Source organism: Coturnix japonica, chromosome 2 (genome assembly GCF_054131305.1).
Source record: "Coturnix japonica strain WE chromosome 2, WE-NBRP24, whole genome shotgun sequence".
NCBI lineage: Eukaryota > Metazoa > Chordata > Aves > Galliformes > Phasianidae > Coturnix > Coturnix japonica.
Genome location: NC_140664.1, coordinates 18,002,401 through 18,021,371, shown reverse-complemented (window position 1 = coordinate 18,021,371; position 18,971 = coordinate 18,002,401). Strand labels below are relative to the sequence as shown.

At 36.8% G+C, this 18,971-nt stretch overlaps 1 protein-coding gene across 45 annotated transcripts in view; it reads left to right on the top strand.

Annotated features, from left to right (window-relative positions):
• Positions 1-18,971, top strand: part of RIMS2 (regulating synaptic membrane exocytosis 2) — a 402,507-nt gene that overhangs the window by 44,343 nt on the left and 339,193 nt on the right. For 43 of the 45 annotated variants that reach the window (XM_085537158.1, XM_085537160.1, XM_085537163.1 and 40 more), the window contains exons 2-3: positions 10,470-10,502; positions 10,902-10,988. The exons of the other annotated variants lie outside the window; for them this stretch is intronic. In XM_085537158.1, coding sequence (XP_085393284.1) covers positions 10,470-10,502; positions 10,902-10,988 — 120 coding nt within the window. The remainder of the gene's footprint in view (positions 1-10,469; positions 10,503-10,901; positions 10,989-18,971) is intronic. 45 annotated transcript variants of the gene reach the window in all.

The following is an 18,971-nucleotide window of genomic DNA, read 5'->3' as shown; positions in this document are numbered from 1 at the left end:
ATAATCACACCATGTATATTTGGGAGAGGGAATTCTGGGTTCTTATTTGGTTGCAATCTTCAAACCAAAAAGTTTTTTTTTTTTTTTTTTCTTTTCTTTTTTTTTTTTTTTTTTTTTGTGTTTCCTTGCAATAAAGCAGAAAAGATTAAGATTCTTTGTTATAAAACCATGTATCAGACATCATTTCCTTTCAGGAAGTTCGGCTATTGACTGAACGTTGAAACATTAATCACTGAGAGAATACTGTATTTTAAATTTAATTTTATTTAATTTGACTGTAACGTTTAATTGTACATGTAAAATTTTCATCATTATTTGGTGAAAACTCACAAAGGCTACCAACCCATGTACTTCATGGAGCCTCTGACTGTAGTCAGATTTTTTGCAGCTTGAATGGGAAAGTTAATTTAGGAAAAAAATATTAAAAAAAAATAGAAGAAAGTCAGAAAACTGTAAGGCTGTTAACAGTTTCATTATAGTTAATTTGTATCTTCAAAAATCTCCATTAAAAGTAATTACACGACTGAAGTTTTTCACCATTTCTGGAAGATGATTTTGTTTATACAGAAATGTCTGCACTATTTTCAGAAATCATTTTGAGAAGTTTTTGAACCAGAAGAAGAACAAATTTAGATGTTTCATCAATTTGACCTATTGGCCTTCCCTATTAATTTATATGAGATCTCAGAAGTTAGATATTTGGCCAGCAGGAGTAATCATACTTGTGTGTGAGTAGCTGTCCTATGAAACCCAATTAAAGGAGTGCAGGTTGCTACAATAAACTTTGTTGTATTACTATGAATAACACTTTCCTAGATTAAAAAAAATCCTCCTGTTTGAAGGCATTGTCACAAAATTTGTTTGGAATGCAGTTGTTCTCTCAGTGTTGCCTCCACTCTGTAAGAAATCTCTGTCTTGTTCAGGCAGTGAGGCTTCACAGTCTAAGAAATTCTAATTTGCCGTCTGTTGTGTAGTATTCCACTTGGTGAATGTAGTCATTGTTATTTAATAGGCAAAATGACTTATCAAGACCAAGGTAATTGCTAATGCATTCCAATTAGTTATAGAGTTAAAATAAATTTTTATTTGATTCACCTATTGACAACTGAGACCAGGACTCTACATTTCACCATTGAACTTTGTGATATTATAAGCATCTGGGAAAGCATTTCCTGTGGGCAGTGCTTGGAATGCCATCTACTGTTGAAAAACAAACGGGTGGGTGCAAATAAAACCATTCCAAAATTGCTTATTTTGGAGTAATTTGTTCAAAAATTAAATGAGGGCTCCTTTCCTCTGAAAGTAATGCCTCCTATTTTATTATGCTGATATAGCAGTAGAGGTCGAAGACTGCTTTTGGTATTCCATTATATGTTGTTGCTGTGTGACAGATGGCAGTAAAGGGGCAGCCTGACAAAATGGTATCTGACATGGAAGCGTTGGTGAAGCAAAGGTGTGTCACTGAATTCCTCCATGCAGAAAAAATGGCACCAATTGACATTCACTGGCACTTGCTGAATGTGTCTTGAGACCAGCCAGTGGATGTGAGCACAGGGAGGTGGTGAGTGGTGCATTTCAGCAGTGGTGACAACAACAGTGGATCAGCTCCACTGGTGCAAATTTCTGCACCTCGTCTGTTGAAAAAGCATAGCTAATGGTGGTGATTATGCTGAAGAAGAGTGTTTTTTAGCACAGAATTTGCTTTGTCAAATAGTGTTATTATGCTCTTTTTATCTATTATAATTTCCATGAAAATAAATAGGAGGCATTACTTTTGGAGTGACCTATATATTTACAGTGTTACATCTTCACATGTATTACTTGCAAGGCCATCTTTTTTGCTGTGTATTATTTTGTAAAATTCAATTATTTCTCCAAAAGTGGATTAAATGTCTGTTTGATTTCAATAGCCTAGCTTTTGTATCAGTTTTAAGATTAGGCTTTCCACTTTGTTTTATGACTTCCTGAAATATTTCAGTTAGTCGCACAAGAAATTAACATGTAAGTTCCATTTAAAAAGTCTCTTCTTTCCAATAGGGATTAATGGAAACTACATTCAGTAAAGTCACAATTCAGACACTATAATAAATATGTCTTAAAAATGCTTCCGACCCAGTTCAAATAAAACATTTTTAGCATTTTTGCTTAATATCTGAGTAGATACACCTACAAGTGTAGAAAAATTTAGACTACTTTTAGATAAATTTTCAGTGTATTCTGAAGCTTTCTTTTAATAGAATTAAATACTCAGAGAAAGACTTCTTCTGACACTCTTGTTCTTCCCCTGCAACTTTTAAAATGACATTTATTTTCCTTTTCAAGGAAAAGACGTGTAGGACAACAACTAAAATCTGTTACTGAAGTTCACTATTAAAATTGTGCATGGAAATATCAGATTTACTGAGGCTTGAGTAGTTTTGTCTTTTACTTAGAGAAAAGAGTATGAATTTGTTCTACAAAGAAAATTAGTTCCACCCCAATCAAAACAATGACATCTTGTATGCAGAAACTTGAATTTTCTGAAGTAACATGAGACATAAGAATGGAATATTATCTTAAGGATTGTATTGTAGAATCGTAGAATCATAGAATATGCCAAGTTGGAAGGGACCCATAAGGATCTTTGAGTCCAACTCCTTGTTCTACACAGGACCACACAAAAATCAGACCATATGGCCATGAGCGTTGTCCAGATGCTTCTTGAGCTCCAGCAGCTTAGTGACATGACCTGTGCAGCTTGGTCCATGTCCACCACCCTCTGGTGAATAACCTTTCCATGATATCCCACCTCTCTTCCCCAGACCACATGCAGGAGTCCTGGGCTCTGTGCCAGGGGACAGAGGCTCTCACCCAGAAGGTTGATCTGCAGCACTCCCTTCAGGACCCTCAGCATCTTGTTGGCTTTCATTTCTGGGCTCATCAGAAAGATGTTGTGGGACATAAAGAGCTGGAGAATGTTCTTGTAGTGGGACTGGGACAGCACGGGGCAGATGATTTTGTTCAGGATGAGGAACTGGAGGATAGTTTCTTTCCTATTGACTTTGTTAAGCTGTTCTTAAAAAATAAGGAAAGTGAAACCAAAATTTGGTTAAATTCAAAATAGTAACTATAGCAAAGCAGAAGCTACTACTGAGGGCAGGTCTCATGTTATTTTTTGCTTTATGATTTTTGTTGTTGCCTGTTTCTGTATATCCTCTCAGCAGCCACCAGCCACCCAGGTGGGCAGCAGCTGGCACGCTCCACATGGAAACTGATTGCAGTGCTGACGGTTACAAACACCCACTCGTGCTGTGATAACCAAAATACTCATTTGCTAAATATAGGAGATAGCGGCATTAGCTCAATTTAGACAGCATAGTTTGTTTGAACACTAGATTTTCAACCCTTACCTTTTAATATCACCTCCCTGGTCAGGTCCTCCTGCTTCCAGTTTTGGTTAACCTTCAAGAGAGAGCATTGATCTGTGAACTAATTACTGAAGCTGCACCTAATGTGGTGGATACCATTCAATAGAGTACTTATTCATTATTACAGTTGTACTTCAGTCATTTTCCCATGTGTTGATGTGTCATGAGACACTCAATTTATGGTTTTAATATCAAGACTGTAACAGAAATGAAAAAAATTTGTCCAAGATAGAAGTGTAGGAGCTTTCTGTTAAAGGAGCAGGTGCAACCCAGAAAAATCTCCTGGAGGTCATTGTCACCGGTCTTGAAAGGATTAATTTCCTTGTTCCTTAGTGGAAGAACAAGGGGGTGACCAAAATGGCGATGTATCTAAAGGCTCTTCTATGAGCAGCTCATGAAGAAAATATTATTTAAGATAATTAACTCATTATGCTTACATGGAGCAGAAATGATTAGCTTGCCCCATATGAAGCATCATCTATAGGTCTGCTTATACGTAAAGTAGGTATGGAGTTCTCTTGTTTCCACTCTTTATTATCTCTTCAGCCTGTACTTCAGTTGTTTTTTAACCACTTCAGCATGGATTTAGATGGGCCTTGAATTTATTCACTTTTACAGGCACTGTTTCTATTGCAAGTACCTAACTTATCCACCTGCTTGCCTAGTAGTATTGAATGTCCAATTACCTCTCACCTCAGGTCTTCGAGTTGTTTTAGCAGAAGCTGCTGTTATGATCAGGTCAAAATCAGTTAGGAAAATCACCTGAACACTTCTTCAGTGAAATCTTTCATTTGAAAAGACATTATTGTACTGTTCAAACTATGATCCTTCTTCTTTCAATTAATTTTACTATCTAAATCAATTAAAAAATATATCATTGGAACAGTCATATAAAAGAAAATTTCACCTTCATAAAAAGACATTAAGCTTAATATTATAAGTTGGATTTTCTTTTAGTATCAGTGGAGTGATCAGTTCACATAATCAGTTCAGCTAACATGTAAATATTTCCAGTTTCCACTCAGGCAAATAGCGTGGCATTGAATTCAACCTTCCTAACTGTTCTTGGAGTTAAGAATACTTAACATTGTGTAATTCCAGCTGTAGAGGTGTCCTCATTCAAGAGAGTTGCTGATTTTACACATTTGTGCTGTGTTTACTAAGAGCTGATGTGAGAAAAGTCATAAATTCTGTATCATGCATCTTTACTTCAGACTTAAGTTATGAGTTGGTAATCATTGCACAGTAATCTTTGGTTTCCAGCTTGTCTCTGCGTTGAGGGAATATCACTGGGATACCATCCTGATGATTTGGAAAGAGTCCACAGTAACAAATCTAGTAAAATGTGTCAATGGACCTTGCAATCTATGATAGTGTGGTGGAAGCTTCTGAGCATGGAGGAGCAGATGACCTCTCTCTTAAACACAGTCGCTAGTTAGACCTGGAAGTGGCATCCCTTTAGTGGTCTAACTTTGCAGTTATGCTCTGAATGCCATTTTGAGTCGAAGAAAGCAGGAGGTGAGGGAAAAGGAGAGCAGAAGAGCAACAAAATGTTGTTTAAAATTTTTTTTGGGTTATTTTCCGAGGTGTGTTGGGGATGGTTTCTTTTTCTACATAACAAAAATAGCGATGGCAAATACTTAAAAAATTGTGATGTTCATGTACTATGAGAATGGGAATATATAGATTCCTGATAAAGGTATTGTATCCATTAATTGGAATTTTTAAGAAGTGCTGAAGACTGTGATATCACTTGCTTTTGATTTCCTTACCACCTTCTCATATAATTTTCAGCCCAGTTCATATTGGGTAATAGTATATTTTTTGTAAGATTCATTAAATATTCATTACTAAATATTCATTTAGTGACTGCATTTTAATTTGTGAAAAGTTTCCTGAAGGGTTTCAGAATTCTTTGTTATAGATTTACAGCAGTCCTGTCAATTAGCAGTATGTCCATTTTTTGGACAGCTGAGCAAGAAATAGCAGTGCCCAACGTAAAATCCCTAATCTGATTTAATAGTTTTGTCTTTAATCTTTGCTTTTCACTGTGTTTGCATTCACTGTGTTGATTTTCTAATTAGCCAGTCTTTTTGGAGTAGTTGACATCTGTTAATAATGGGAGAGAATTCTGAGGAAAGAGAATAATGTCTTTGCCTGAAGCCAATGCGTTGGCATCTTGACCCTTGAGCGAGCTTCTGGCTTTATAGTATTCTTCACAATAGTGGGATCTGGAATGCAAAGAAGAAAATACAAACTCAGAGGGCATTATTAAGTTGAATTCACTTTGTAATGTGTGTGGGTGTAGTAGTTGGCATTCCTGCTGTTGTGTTTATTTGAAAGATAGTTGCTCTTATAGTTTTTTTTTTTTTTTTTTTTTTAATGTATATAACTGGAAATCTATATTTAAGATAAACTTATTTCCACAGTCTTCACTCAACACTTCTCTCCTTCATTTCTATTAACACAGCTGGAGGTCAGTGTCAGTATTCTATCTGTAAAGGAAGCAAGATGTAAAGCTTCTTTTTATAGAACGGAGACTATCTCTCATTGTTCCTGTACGATTTGCTTTGGGGAAATGAGATAGGTCTCTGCATTAATATTTAATCTCATCTTAATTCTTAATCAAGTTAAGTGTAACATGCCTTTCTCTTTGAGACCATGTATATTCTGCTTTGAGTTTCGGGCCACTAGGCTCTGTGTTCCCAAAAATGAGCGTTTCATAGTTGTGTTCCATTTGCTGGAATTTAATAAGCAGTGCTGTTAATGAAAATAGCCATTGTAAAAGCATCAACAACTTCATTAAAGTACTACTGACAACTTCAATTATATCATTAATTTTAATAATAAACACTTTTTTATTTTTTTAAGTCCTGGATAAGGGAAATCCGAATTTCAGTCAATAGATTTGTATTTCCAGTCCTCTCAGCTTCATCAAAAGGGCCAGAAAAGCCTACTGTCCTAAGCTGGCCTTTCCTAGCCTTGCTGAGATGGCTGCAAGGGGAGGGCTGTGTTCTGAGTTTTCATGGTGGAGGGGAGCACAGAAAGCTTCTGTCCTACTGCTGAGCAAAGGAATGCAGCTCCTGGACTGTAACAGTGCCTATGAAAGTGGCATGGAGTGCCATGCCTTGTGCTCCACTCAGTACTTCTAGGAGATATTAGGTATGCCAAGACTGTTACTACCAATGTGATCTTGTGCTTGTAGGTCCGTGGATGGCAAAGCTGTGAATTTTGAGTGCAATATTGTGTTTGACATAGATATTGAGATTATATTCCTGGCAAGGATGGCTCATTCTGAAGTTTGGATATCCCCAGACTTCACTGGAAGAGGATTAAGTACCTGTTTAATTTTGGACATCTAGAAGGTGTAGAGTGTATTTTATGGATCATTACTGTGAATTTAGGCACCTGAATTCTACTCACGTGCTTTTGCAGTTATGCACTATGATGCATGTAAATTGGAGAAGAGGTGTGCTGGCAGAACATTCATTAGTTTTCCTGTAACCAGTACATCATTTGGGAAGAATATTGTATGGCTTTGGCACAGTGGATTTTAGAGAAGTGCTTTTCCTGTAGGTTGAAGAACAGAAAAATTTTTAGGATATTATACAGTTGAGAAAAAATGGGTCAATATATACACTTCCTTCACTGTGTTCTCTCCTGCTTTCTTTTCCCTCACTTTTCTATTTTGTCCTCTTACTCATTCTCTGTTCCAGTGAGACTAGCCATAATTTTTGAAGAAATTTTTAGTACCCAGGGAGAATCTAACGCTAAAATAAGTGTTCAGTGATACTCAAGTTCCAACCTAGTGATGCTACTATCTGGAAAGGATCAAAGGGGTCTGGCACTTGCAGTGTGCAGGCTTGCAGAGGATCACTACAGGAATGGTGCTATGAACATTTCAAAGGACGGAGGTTGCAGTCCACTGAATGCAAAGTGTTAATATTCCCTATTGTTGACAAGTAGAAAAATACTGTCTTGTTTTAAAGTGAAGTAAATTATGCAGTATATGAAATTATGTATAGATATAAATAGAATGTTAACTGATGAAGGCTTCAGATTCTTTCAGTGTTTTAGAATTAATTTGGTGCTTGTGCAGTGTTGAGTGAATTCCTGTTGTGAAAGAAATCATCAAGAATGAGAATAGATAGAGAATGACTTAATATTTTGCACTGTTGGAATATGTTGTCCCAGCCACTGTTGATTAGACACATTATCTGCAGCCTGCTGGTGGTCTTTCTAAATAGGTGCTTATTGGAAATTATTTCTAGTAAATAACTCATACTGGCATTGTTCTTCCTGGAGTTTCTAGAAGACAGATTGAAAAGATGTGGGAAGGCAAAATATAGATAAGTAGTTTGAAAGAATCAATCTGCAGTTACACTGCTTGGGTATTTTTTCATTTGGCCCGTTGAGTACATGAATGTATATCTATATTGATGTGACAGTCCAATTCTTGCAAAGAATTAATAGTTAATGATTTTTGGGAAAAAACAATTTATATATGGGAAATATGGGAGTACTCTATCTCATAAAAACCGAGTCACTTCTTCTAATCAAAGGAAGTACAACTGTATGTGCGGTGTCTGGACTGTACTTAAGAGTCTGGAGTCTTTTCAGTACTCTTTCGTCTAGAAAAAGGCAACCACACTTGTGCTAAAATGTATTCCACGTATTTCATCTAACATGTTAATATTTCCATCAGTTACTAAAGCTTCTACCCCTAATTTCCCTGACCTTCAATGATGAATGTCTGTGCTGTGCACCAGAAGGCCCCAGGCCTGTTCAGCTATGAGGGCAATTTTGGCTCAACTTCATGTGGTAGAACCTGGTTTTTCAATAGATTTTTTTCATAATTTCATTTCAAATTCCAGCTTTTGCTCCATTGTTGGAAAGTCAAGGAAGAGCATTGCCTAATGCAGGGACTGAAGGATATATGGATAGTACTCAAGGACTGCGTCACAGTTATATAATAATGGAGGCTCTTGTCCTCACATAACTGCAGCGTTGGAAAGAGTATAGTGGATGAGACACAGAATTGTAAAAGGAGAAAAGAGTATTTCATAGGAGATATGTTTTGAATTGCATAATCAAATTACATCCTGAGTTAGAACACAGTGTTCCTATAAAATGAGGGGAAAACCACTTACATGCAGGTTTTCAGGGTGTCTGCTTATGGCCAGTGTTTTTTATTTAATGGTTCTAAACTAAAAATCTGTATGATTTTCAGAAATACGAAGGATTTGCAGCTGCAGTTGAAGTCAGTGAATATGTACAATTATGTAAAGATGCTAAATCCTCTTGAAAAAAAAACACCACCAAAGATTTCAAATGGAGCACTCAGAATTAGTGTGCATTATTGCACAATTTAATCTCATTCTATTTTGGTTTCAGTTTTGGATGTGACAAAAAATGACCGTGGTCCCTAGTCCAAAGGAAAGATATAGGTTATAATCTTAATAGGCAAAACGCTCATATCTCAGCTGTTTCCTAAAACAGAAGTAATGTAATAATAGTTTAGGTGTCCAGTTAATGTGTTTGGGAGCTATGCAGTGAGTGGAATGTAAAGAATCATGGAGTAACTGTGTATTCAGTTCTCCATGTCCAGTTGCTAGGGAGGTGACACTTGCACTGTCTAGCTCTGGGCAAGTGGCATGAGTTCTGATGGACCACTTCCTTGTCACCATCCACCATAGAGCTTTCAAACTGTTGAGGTTGGAGGCTTCAAGCGCTGCCTACTGCAGATGGTATCAATGCACTTTGATATCCTCCCTGCCTCTTGAATATTTTGGGTGGAAAGACTAGCATGGAATCTCATGGTTAAAGATTAAAGTGTTCATAATTAGGATGGTCAGGTGGAATTGTAGTGTTGTGAAGAATTTTTATTTTTCTATTTCTTAATTTTTGAGTGTATCTGTGTTTTTTGGTTTTAAATATGATTCTCTAAGATGCTGCAGAGGCACACTGTGCTAGAAGACTTTTCGCTGTGTGCTGCATGTTCAGTTTTCTCTTTCTCTGGTAAATTCTGTTTTCTAAGTTTTTTGTGTATCAGTGTCCTTGTTGAGTGCTTGTCTGGCTGCTGTTTGTAGCAGTAGTCACTGTGATGCATCATATGGAGGGGGAGACATGGAGCTATTTTTGTGAGCTTTAATCTTCTGTCTGAAGTTAAACATCTGCTTAAGTTATGAGCCTGAACTCACTTTTGGCAAAGGAAGGGCGTATTCTCCAGAGGAATATTCAGAACACTTATTCAGGAACATGCTCATTTTTATTGAAGGTAAAAGAAAGCTAAATCCCAACTTGATATTTAAGACAGATTCCTGCATTTAGAGGATGTAAGTATTCTTGTATGTATGTCTCTGTTCTTGGGTTTGCTGGAAAGGAATCTCCTTTGCTTATTCACTCAAAGTAAAGCATGTATTTCAGGAAGGATAATTTCCTGAGGATGATGGACTAATTCCAATCAGTACTAAACAGACATACTGAACGTACTACCTGTTTCTTTTAGTAAGCCATAGAAAACTTCATTCAGTTCCTTAGTTCCTTAGAATAGAGTTCCTTACTTTTTCCTCCTTAGTTTTAGAGTAATGCTGTCTTCTGACACTGACATAATTTAAGAAACAGACTGAAGACTTTTACCTATTAATTCTGGCTGATGCATTTAAAATGATGCTGTTTTAAATTCAACTTGAATTATGATAGAGAATTTGGTTGTAAAGTGAAAATCTAGAAAATAGATTATAATTAACATTATCAAGACACTTTCCGTTGCATTTATAGCTGAATGTGTTGCTGAAAGTTTTCTAATAGGGTATTCTGTTTGAAGAATTAGAAGTCAGTTATAGGAAATCACACTGATTTCAATTTCTAGCTGAAACATTTAGTTTTTGGAATTTTAATCCTAAATGTAAATAAGCACAGAATGCAACTTAATACAACAAATTTTAAGGATATTCCTCTTAAAGTAAGGATCTTTCCCTACTAATTTGATACAGATTATAAAGGGTCAGGGTAGTTGTTTTACGACGCATTGCACTCAGTTGTGCAAACTTATCTTTTTAGGGTCAAAGAAGAGCAAAAACCACAGCTGACACAGTAAGTAAAATATCTTAAAAGTGCAGTAGGCTTGACTTTTCTACCTTTGCCATGTTCTGCTTCTGGCACCTTTGATGGTATTAGCTTACACTAATACCTGAAAGGCTGCAGTTAGTTTGCCTTCTGCTTCCTGACTGGCTTGTAAGAGAGCTGCCTGCAGCTTCTTACTTCATCCACATCTTAGTTGGATGTAGGTTCTTGCTGCCTGCTTGTGATCTGGTTAACTGTTAAACTTTACTTCCCTTCCACCTGTAGTGGCTGATTTAGTATTGCAGCTATAGCATTCCCATTGGCTCTAGCTTTTCCGCCTGTATATTTCTATTATCATTGGATAAGAAAACATTTGAACTAGTCTGGTTTTATTGGTTATTCAGTCACATTATTTGCTTATTTAAACAGGTGGTTTCCCTTTAGTGGAATCACTGAGCTGGTAAATAACGTTCTACAACCACAGCAAAAACAGCAAAATGAAAAGGAGCCCCAGACGTAAGTAAGCTGCTCTCTGTAGACTAAGTAATGTCTGTATAGCTTTAAAACATACTGGAGAGTATGTTTATAATAATTGCCCATTGAGAACATTCTACTGAGGGCATTTTACAAGCTGACACTAATTGCTTTCCACCCCCTTGTTGGTAAAAGGAAAAATGAAAATCAAGTATGACTCTTTGTAGCAGTAACTTAAATGATCACGTTAGAATTCAACCTGAGGAATTACTACTGCTCCATTTTCCTGTTTGTTCAAACACACGGAACTCTTAGTAAAGAGAAGATGTGTTTTTGGTGCATGCGGAGCTTGAATGGTGAGACATGCAGTATTATATATAGCATGTCTATGCAAATGCATGGTATTTGTGATATTGATCATGCATAGAATGCTATACAAATCTACATAATGTGTATGAAGAGCTTTTAAAGGACCAGGAAGGTGTCATTTCATTTTTTTTTCATGCTTCAAAAGTATCTGTAAAGCTTCAAACCTTTAGCAGATATGAGGTGAAATTTTGGTTCTGTCAAAGTTTAGGGAAGTTTTGACTTTGATGGGGCCAATATTTCATTCATGAACCTTTTACAGTGCTAAGCCACAACAAGAGCCATATGAAAAATTTTACTTTTCTTCCTTCCTGAAAATGTTATGATTTAACAGAAACTGGCAAAGTGAAGTCATTCAGTCTTAGGGTAGAACTTAAAGTATAAATCTGTAAGTATTCTTTTCATAAGGAGACATGCCAAAAACAAAGACCCTTCAATTTTTCTGCTATTTCAAATGTGACCTGATATTTCAAATTCAAATGTTTAAGTTGCTATATTTTCTTAGAAATGTCATGTAAGTTTGCTTTTGAACCCATGTGTAAGTGGTTTAAAAAATGCGTATTTGTTGTTATTACTTCAATTTCATTCAGAATCAATTTTTGTTCATTTTTAAATATGTTGCTTAAATGGAGTTTCATACTTACAGACCACCAAATCTGTTAATTACATTTTGAAAATTTACAGAAATTTTGACAAAATTAAGCAGAGAAATAGGCCTTAATATTGATGTTCTGTTAGGCAACGTATTTTTTGAACTCTGGTTTCAATTTTTTTTGTGTGCTGAAGTTAGTATTAAATTGTATATATTACTTAGGGTAGTTTTTTTCCTCCTGATTCTGGTTAGGTACTCATAATATTATTTTATTCACAGTGCCGTAATACCTTCTTTGTATTCTCAGATTCCTCAATACAGCCAAAGTTTGTTCTGGTTACCACTGTTGTGCATATGAAGCGTATGGCTTTGAAGAAACTGAAAAGACTATATTCATTGTAAACTGTTGAGTTGTAGTTGCCAAAAAGTAGTTATGAATGCTGTTTCTACTAGAGTTGCTGTTATAATGGAAGTATTTTTGAATGCTCATTCCTTGGCAACCAACTTTCTTTAGTGTTTTTATTTAATAACTAGGGAACAAACTTTGTTGTATACTCATTGATTTTACAGATACCTCAAGGCTGTAAGAAGTGTGCAATTTAATAGCAAGGTTGTATTCCAAAATTATCCCCAAAAGGAAGCAGTAGTAACAGTGTTATGGTGACATTCAGTTGGGTGTGATGCCATTCAAACATAATATTTAAAAAGCAGTTTAGGTATGGATAGTTTGTGCAGTTGACATAGAACTGAGCAGCATGGAGGTATATGCTTGAAGACCTTTTACCACTGTCCATAAGTGTCTGGGCATTTTCCACTTGAAATCACTGCCACTATCTGAGTCTGTAACAGATTTTAAGCTATGTCTGGCTGTCCAATTCCATTGATGAAAAACTTACGTAAAGTTGATCTGGGATATACAAGATATGTGAGAAGGTAAAGAAGGAATCACACTATTGGTTAAGAATACAAGGTAACCTGTTAAAATTTTTGTGTTTGTTCTCAAAATATTTCAGAGGTAGGAATAGTTGGAGATCCTTTGGACAAGAAATCTATATCATAGTGTCATGGAGTTGTGTCATAGAATGGTCAAGATTGAAAAGTTCCTCTAGCAGTCATCTTGTTCAACCCCCTCTGCTCCAGCAGGGACACCCAGAGCAGGGGGCCCAGGCCCATGGCCGGACAGCTTCTGAACATCCCCAAGGAGGAGACCCCATAGCTTCTGGGCAACCTGTGCCAGTGCTCTGGCACCGCAGGACACAGCAGTGCTGCCTGGTGCTCAGGGGGAGCCTCTGTGCTGCCCGTTGCTTCCTGTTCTGGCACCGCTGGGCTTCATCCTCATTATACCTTCACCTCCAGTACTTTCACAGTTTGATAAGATCTCCTCTGAACCTTCTATTCTCCAGTCCCAGATCTTTCAGCATCTACTTAAAGAGAGATGATCAACTCGTGGTCTTATACTGGACTCTGTCCAGTATGTCCACATCTCTCTTGTTCTGAAGAGACAAGAACTGGACCCAGCACTGCAGGTATCGCTTCATTAGGGTTGAGTGATGGGAAAAGATCATCTCCCTCAAATTGCTTGTGACACTTTGCTTTATGCAGCCCAGTGTATCATTGGCCTTTTTGGCCACAAGGTAACTTTTTCCTGGTTCATGTTCAACTTGCTGTCCAGTAGGAGCCTCACCATTTTGTCTTTCATTTGTCCAGAAGTGGTTTTGTTACCTTACCTTTCCCATGTCTGAGGTGATATTGACCAGACTGTTGTTTCTCTGTGACCTGCTTTGTGCCCTTCTTGTAGACGGGAGTGACATTTGGAGGTCTTGTATCTCAAATGGTGTGAGTGGCTCTCTCAAAAATACGTAATAGAATTTTAAAAAGCAGATGAGATAACAAGGATGATCTGAAGAACATAATGCCTTTCATAAGAAGACAGTTACTCTTCTTTGTACTTGATGCTGTAAATACCAGTGGATATTTTAGTCAGTGTCTGAGTTAAAACAGTCTCTGGAAAGACCGCTCCATTTATAAGAAACTCTAATGAATTCTAGTTAAAACAAACTGACATCTCTCAAATACTTAACATACATCAATGGATCATTCTTTTTGCATTCTAAATTTACTGTGTAAACAGTATGACTGTCAACCACTTGGTAGCTTTGAATCTCATCAGATTATCTACCCAAGTGTAATAGCAAGCCCACGTAAATAATGGTTTAATAGAAGTTGCACTGTGTATAGTCAGTGGGTTTATTTGCAGTCTGTGTAGTTCTGCTCAATATGTTTCTTAATAGGACCTGCTGAAAATAGCACACTTCACTTGGAAGAATATTTTTCTTAAAGAGAAAAATATATCTCTGTGAAATCAGAGTCAAGAGAAGTCTACCACTCCACTGTGTTTATTTTCTCAGACAGGAAGATAGAAAGAAAACTGAGAACAAATGAGCTGAAAATAAAAGTATACTTTGTGGTATTTAAAAATGAAATGGAGATTATAGCTATCTCAAAGTTAAATACTATAAATCCTCAAAATATCTCCTTAACTATTAACCTGTTTATATCTCTAATCAAATTCAATATGAGATATCCCAAAAACTTATGTGATTCTTACCATTGATTATGACCACCACTGTTAAGAGAATGTTAATGCTTACCACTCATAGCATAGAATTATATTTGACTGACTTGTAAAGATGCTTAGGACTACGTTTTAGGTTTTTTTCCTCCTCATAATATAAATTAAAAAAAGGCTTATTTGTCCTGGTTGTTCACACTGGTAGTGATAATAGTCATAAATATGGTTGTATGCTAACAGTTGAGTCATGGTCTGAACCACTGATTGATCACCTGGGGAAAGGACCTGGTCAGCCCTGGGCACAGGTGAAAGCAATTCATCTGTGTGATCAGAAGGGAGTGGAGTCTGTCTGTGCCTCTCTTAGGCCCCTACATTTAAGGGCTGACTGCCACTAGGGAAGGATCTCTGGTTGGAGATCCCCCTCCTTATGGAGCCTTTGCTTGTGAACATTTATCCTGGGGACAGGTAAGCATTCTTTCCATGTTTGTTCCCTTTGACTTTCTGCTCTTGTACCACCTTTCCGTTGCACTGATCTTTACAACAGTAATAGTGCTGTATTAGAAGGAAGACACCAGAGACAAATAGATGCAGTAATTATAAGAAATATATTTCTATATTTAACTTTGGATCTGGTGGATCAATTTTAGTCTTAACGTATACACAGAATGTAATTCTGCAGATAAACCTAAAGAATGCAATAGTTGAAAAATACTAGATCTCATATTTTTTGATAAATTAAGAAAACTTCCCAATAGCCACGGATGATGTGAGGAACCTATTGGCTAAGAAAATATCTATTTCTGAAATAAATGAAAGAAAAAAGTTATTTTAAGGAAAAGTCAGGTAGTATGGTATTGTGTGGAATTCCTTCAGTTCATAAAAGTCTTGCACATAGAGATGAATGCAAACAAAAGTACTTAGCTGGCCAACAGTTAGCATTGTGGGCAAGGGAAAAAGTGAGGAAAACAAACAAACAAATCCTTGAAGCATTCAGTATTCCCAGTGTGCATGTTTAAATCAAATTTAAAAAAATGGATAGTGAGGAAGGAAATGCAAATAATGTAGCCTTGAAATAAAGCTTATTTGAATGATTTAGTACACTAAAATCTCTCTGTATTTTGTATTCTAAAAGCTAGTATGACTGAATAAGACCAGCATGTTTCCTTATGTATACACCAAAATAATATAAACAAACCCATTGCTACCTAGACAGTGTGGATTGCAGTGTTTCACAGTGTTTTTTAACGTTAGTAGAGCAGCTCCTCATAGCTTTGTGTGAGAGGATTTTCTCTCTGTTGTATTTTTTGAGAATTTTGAGTGTTCTTGGATGCCACAGGCTGTGGTGCCACTAATATGCTGACAACATCCTGCTTTGAGCTGCTTTCCAAAAGAAATGACAGTACCCCTGGAGGGATGACAGGTTGTCTGAATGAGATAAGCAAATAGATTTAGAAAATGCTGGCTTAAGCTTAACTTAAACAAGACAGAAGTGATACTCTTGCTGTAATGAGAGGAAAGCACGTTAAGCATGCAGCTGGATCACTGACCTCAGAATCCAGTGGCACCTGCCTTCATGACAGTAGCAAAAGGGATTCTTGCAGGATATAGAGGCTAGACACTTACTTTGGCATAAAGTGTAGCTATAACGGATATTTTCTTTTTTTAAGAACAGTTGTGTTTTTTTTTGTGTGTGTGTGTGTGAAAAGCTAATAGGAAAGGTCATACAGCCTGTTCAGTTTATATGATTTATATGATTGTCTTATGAAGGACAAAACTTCTAGACAGGATTGTAGGACAGCTGCTGCACTCTATTGGCTGTGCATTATGTAAATAGTCTCACCTGGTAATACAGTGCTACTTTGTACTGGGGTAGCTTTCTACACCTTTGCATTCAGGTAGTAAATTGAAACAGCACTTCAGTACCTCTCCTCAGTATATTCTCCCACCTGACCCTCTTTGATCCTTTTTCATTTCACCTGGAAAAGATCAAAGTGGCTTTTACCAAAGTGGAATAAAACCTCCAAAGATTGAATGTCACAAATAGTAAGTACTGGACTAACACAGATGTGGAAACTCCTGTGTTTCACAGAGCAATAGCTTTCTCCCAGAGCAGCAACTGTTTCTTTCTGCATAAACCAACAGTAGGGAAGCATGAACAAAAGCTAATTTCATTTCTTTTGTTGCACATGTGAATGAGGATTGAAAAGTTTCTGGAAATAACTAGAAGGCATTTTAAACTCTACAGTGAATTAGGAAAAAGACTGACCAAGAACTTGAGCTCAGAATTGTATAAAAGGTTCTTAAGAATTTGAAGTAACATTTTCTGAAACAATCAGTGTGTCATAAATTAATAACACTAGTGGGAAGATGACTACTAGTTTGGAAAGTTGCAGGACTAAGTTTTATGATCTGTCCTTATTGAAGTTTTAAAACTATCAATTATATCAGACTTCTTAAATCACTGTTGATTGGTGATATTGCAAAGGCTCTCAAAAAGAAAGTTATAATGAATGCTTATTTGAGATGTTAAAAATTATAAGTATTTCTTTTGCCATCTTGTTTTTAAAGCAAATAATCTCTAGTAGGTCTTCATAGTAGGCGTGGTTGATTTTATGATCTGAAAAGCAAGGAATGATGTTGAATATGTATTTAGGAGGGAGGAGAGATTTAGTGTTCTTGACTGAATCAGTTATAACATTGTAATGATGAAACTACCCACAAAAAAGTTGAATAAAAATCCTAAAAATCGGTCCTGAACTGATAAACAATTTCAGAACCAGGAAGTAGGTTTTAAAATACTCTAAGTTAGCATCAGAAGCACTAGAAATGTTGGGGGCCTTCCAACTCTACCTGACTTCTGTGGTACTGAAAGATATTTGGTACTTCGCAAAGGCTAGCTGTGTGGTGTAAGCTCTGCATCCGAATGTTTGCTGCTGAATGCAAATACTGTGAATACTTTGTACCCATGTGAATGACTTCTACAAATGACCCCAGTGAAGGTAGTGCTGAGTGCCTCAATGAGGTATCGAGCACTTCCAGCTGCTGCTGATACCAGTGGAAGCAGTGGATGTTTTTCATGCTAAGTTTCACGGAACTGGGTATTTTTGCTTACTTGCAGATTGAAAGCAGAACCAGTGCTGTCAGTCATCAGTGTCAGGGGAATTCCTGTCCCCTAGAGTCAGGAAACACAATTAGGCTTGCTGGAAATACAATTAGGCTTCCCAGCTGCAGAGCTTTTCTGAAGAAAGTTCAAATGTTGGTTACGTGCTTTTAAACTAATATCTCCATTCAGTACCATTTCAATGTAATTGATAGCTATGAATCAGTATTTTGTTTGTCTTTGGAAGAGTTTATTCTCTTGTATATGCTTCTATTTTGATGCAGTCAGCTGTTGTTGATTGTATTGGATGTTTCAAAATCAGTGAGGTCGAGTAAAGTGTTTTGTCAATAATTGTCTTGTCATATTCTTTCAGTAAGGAATAGTTGAGAGTGTTTGGCCAGTTTATTAGATATAAATAATGCCTTAATTGAAGAGGTGCAGAAGGGTAGTGTGGCTAGAAAAAGTGTCAATTTGTTCTTCCTTATTTAAGGCAGGAAAGCAGACTGATTTAAAAAGGCTGCCTGTAAGATAAGGACCTTGGCCATATTTGCCCAGGAAGATGTTCTAGGTGAGGCAGTTGGCCTTCATCACCAAGCACAGTCTGTTGTGATATGCGTAGTTCTTGCTGTAGTTCTGGTTTTAGCATTTATTATGATGACTGACCAGATATCCAGAATGCTAGAGTATGTTCCTAAAAGAACATGGCTCTTTATATCATAAGACCATTGAGCAGCTCTTCTGCTTTTTGAATGAGTGAATCTATTTTCTCAGTATCTCCATTCACATTTGCTTTTGTGCATACACTCTTAGCTGGTCTTCTCTGATCATTGTTACAGTAATGATTTTACAGAAGGAGGAAATTCACTTATCTCCTCTTAGAGATGTTCTTTCTGATTATGATCTGGACAGGGAGAAAACTGAAGTAAATTCATAGTGATGTGGCTCCTGGAGTATCTTGGACAGAGAACAAACATAGACAGATGGTGCCAGGGTGAGCTGATCAGAAGCCTGGGGTGAGGATGAGTACTACTGGGTACAAAGTCTCATCTATGAATAACATTAACAGACGGTGAAGATTGTCACAGGGGGGTGGGGGGGACCCATGATCTCCTAGTTACATGCCTAAGAGAAAAAGACATTTTCTTTCTACTACAGAGGTCACCACAAGGCTGAAAAACCTGAACATTTGTATGACAAAAATCTGAATAGTGTGTGACCTCTGAAATTACACAATGTCATCTGTTTCAGCGTTATATGTGTATTTGAGGTAACGAATTATTTCCAGCCATGTTTTATCATACATTGTGATGACACTGCGTTCTTACTGAATCTTCTAGGGAAATGTAATACTATCTGTATGCTCAGAAACTATTCTGTATAAGGTTTGCTGTTGAA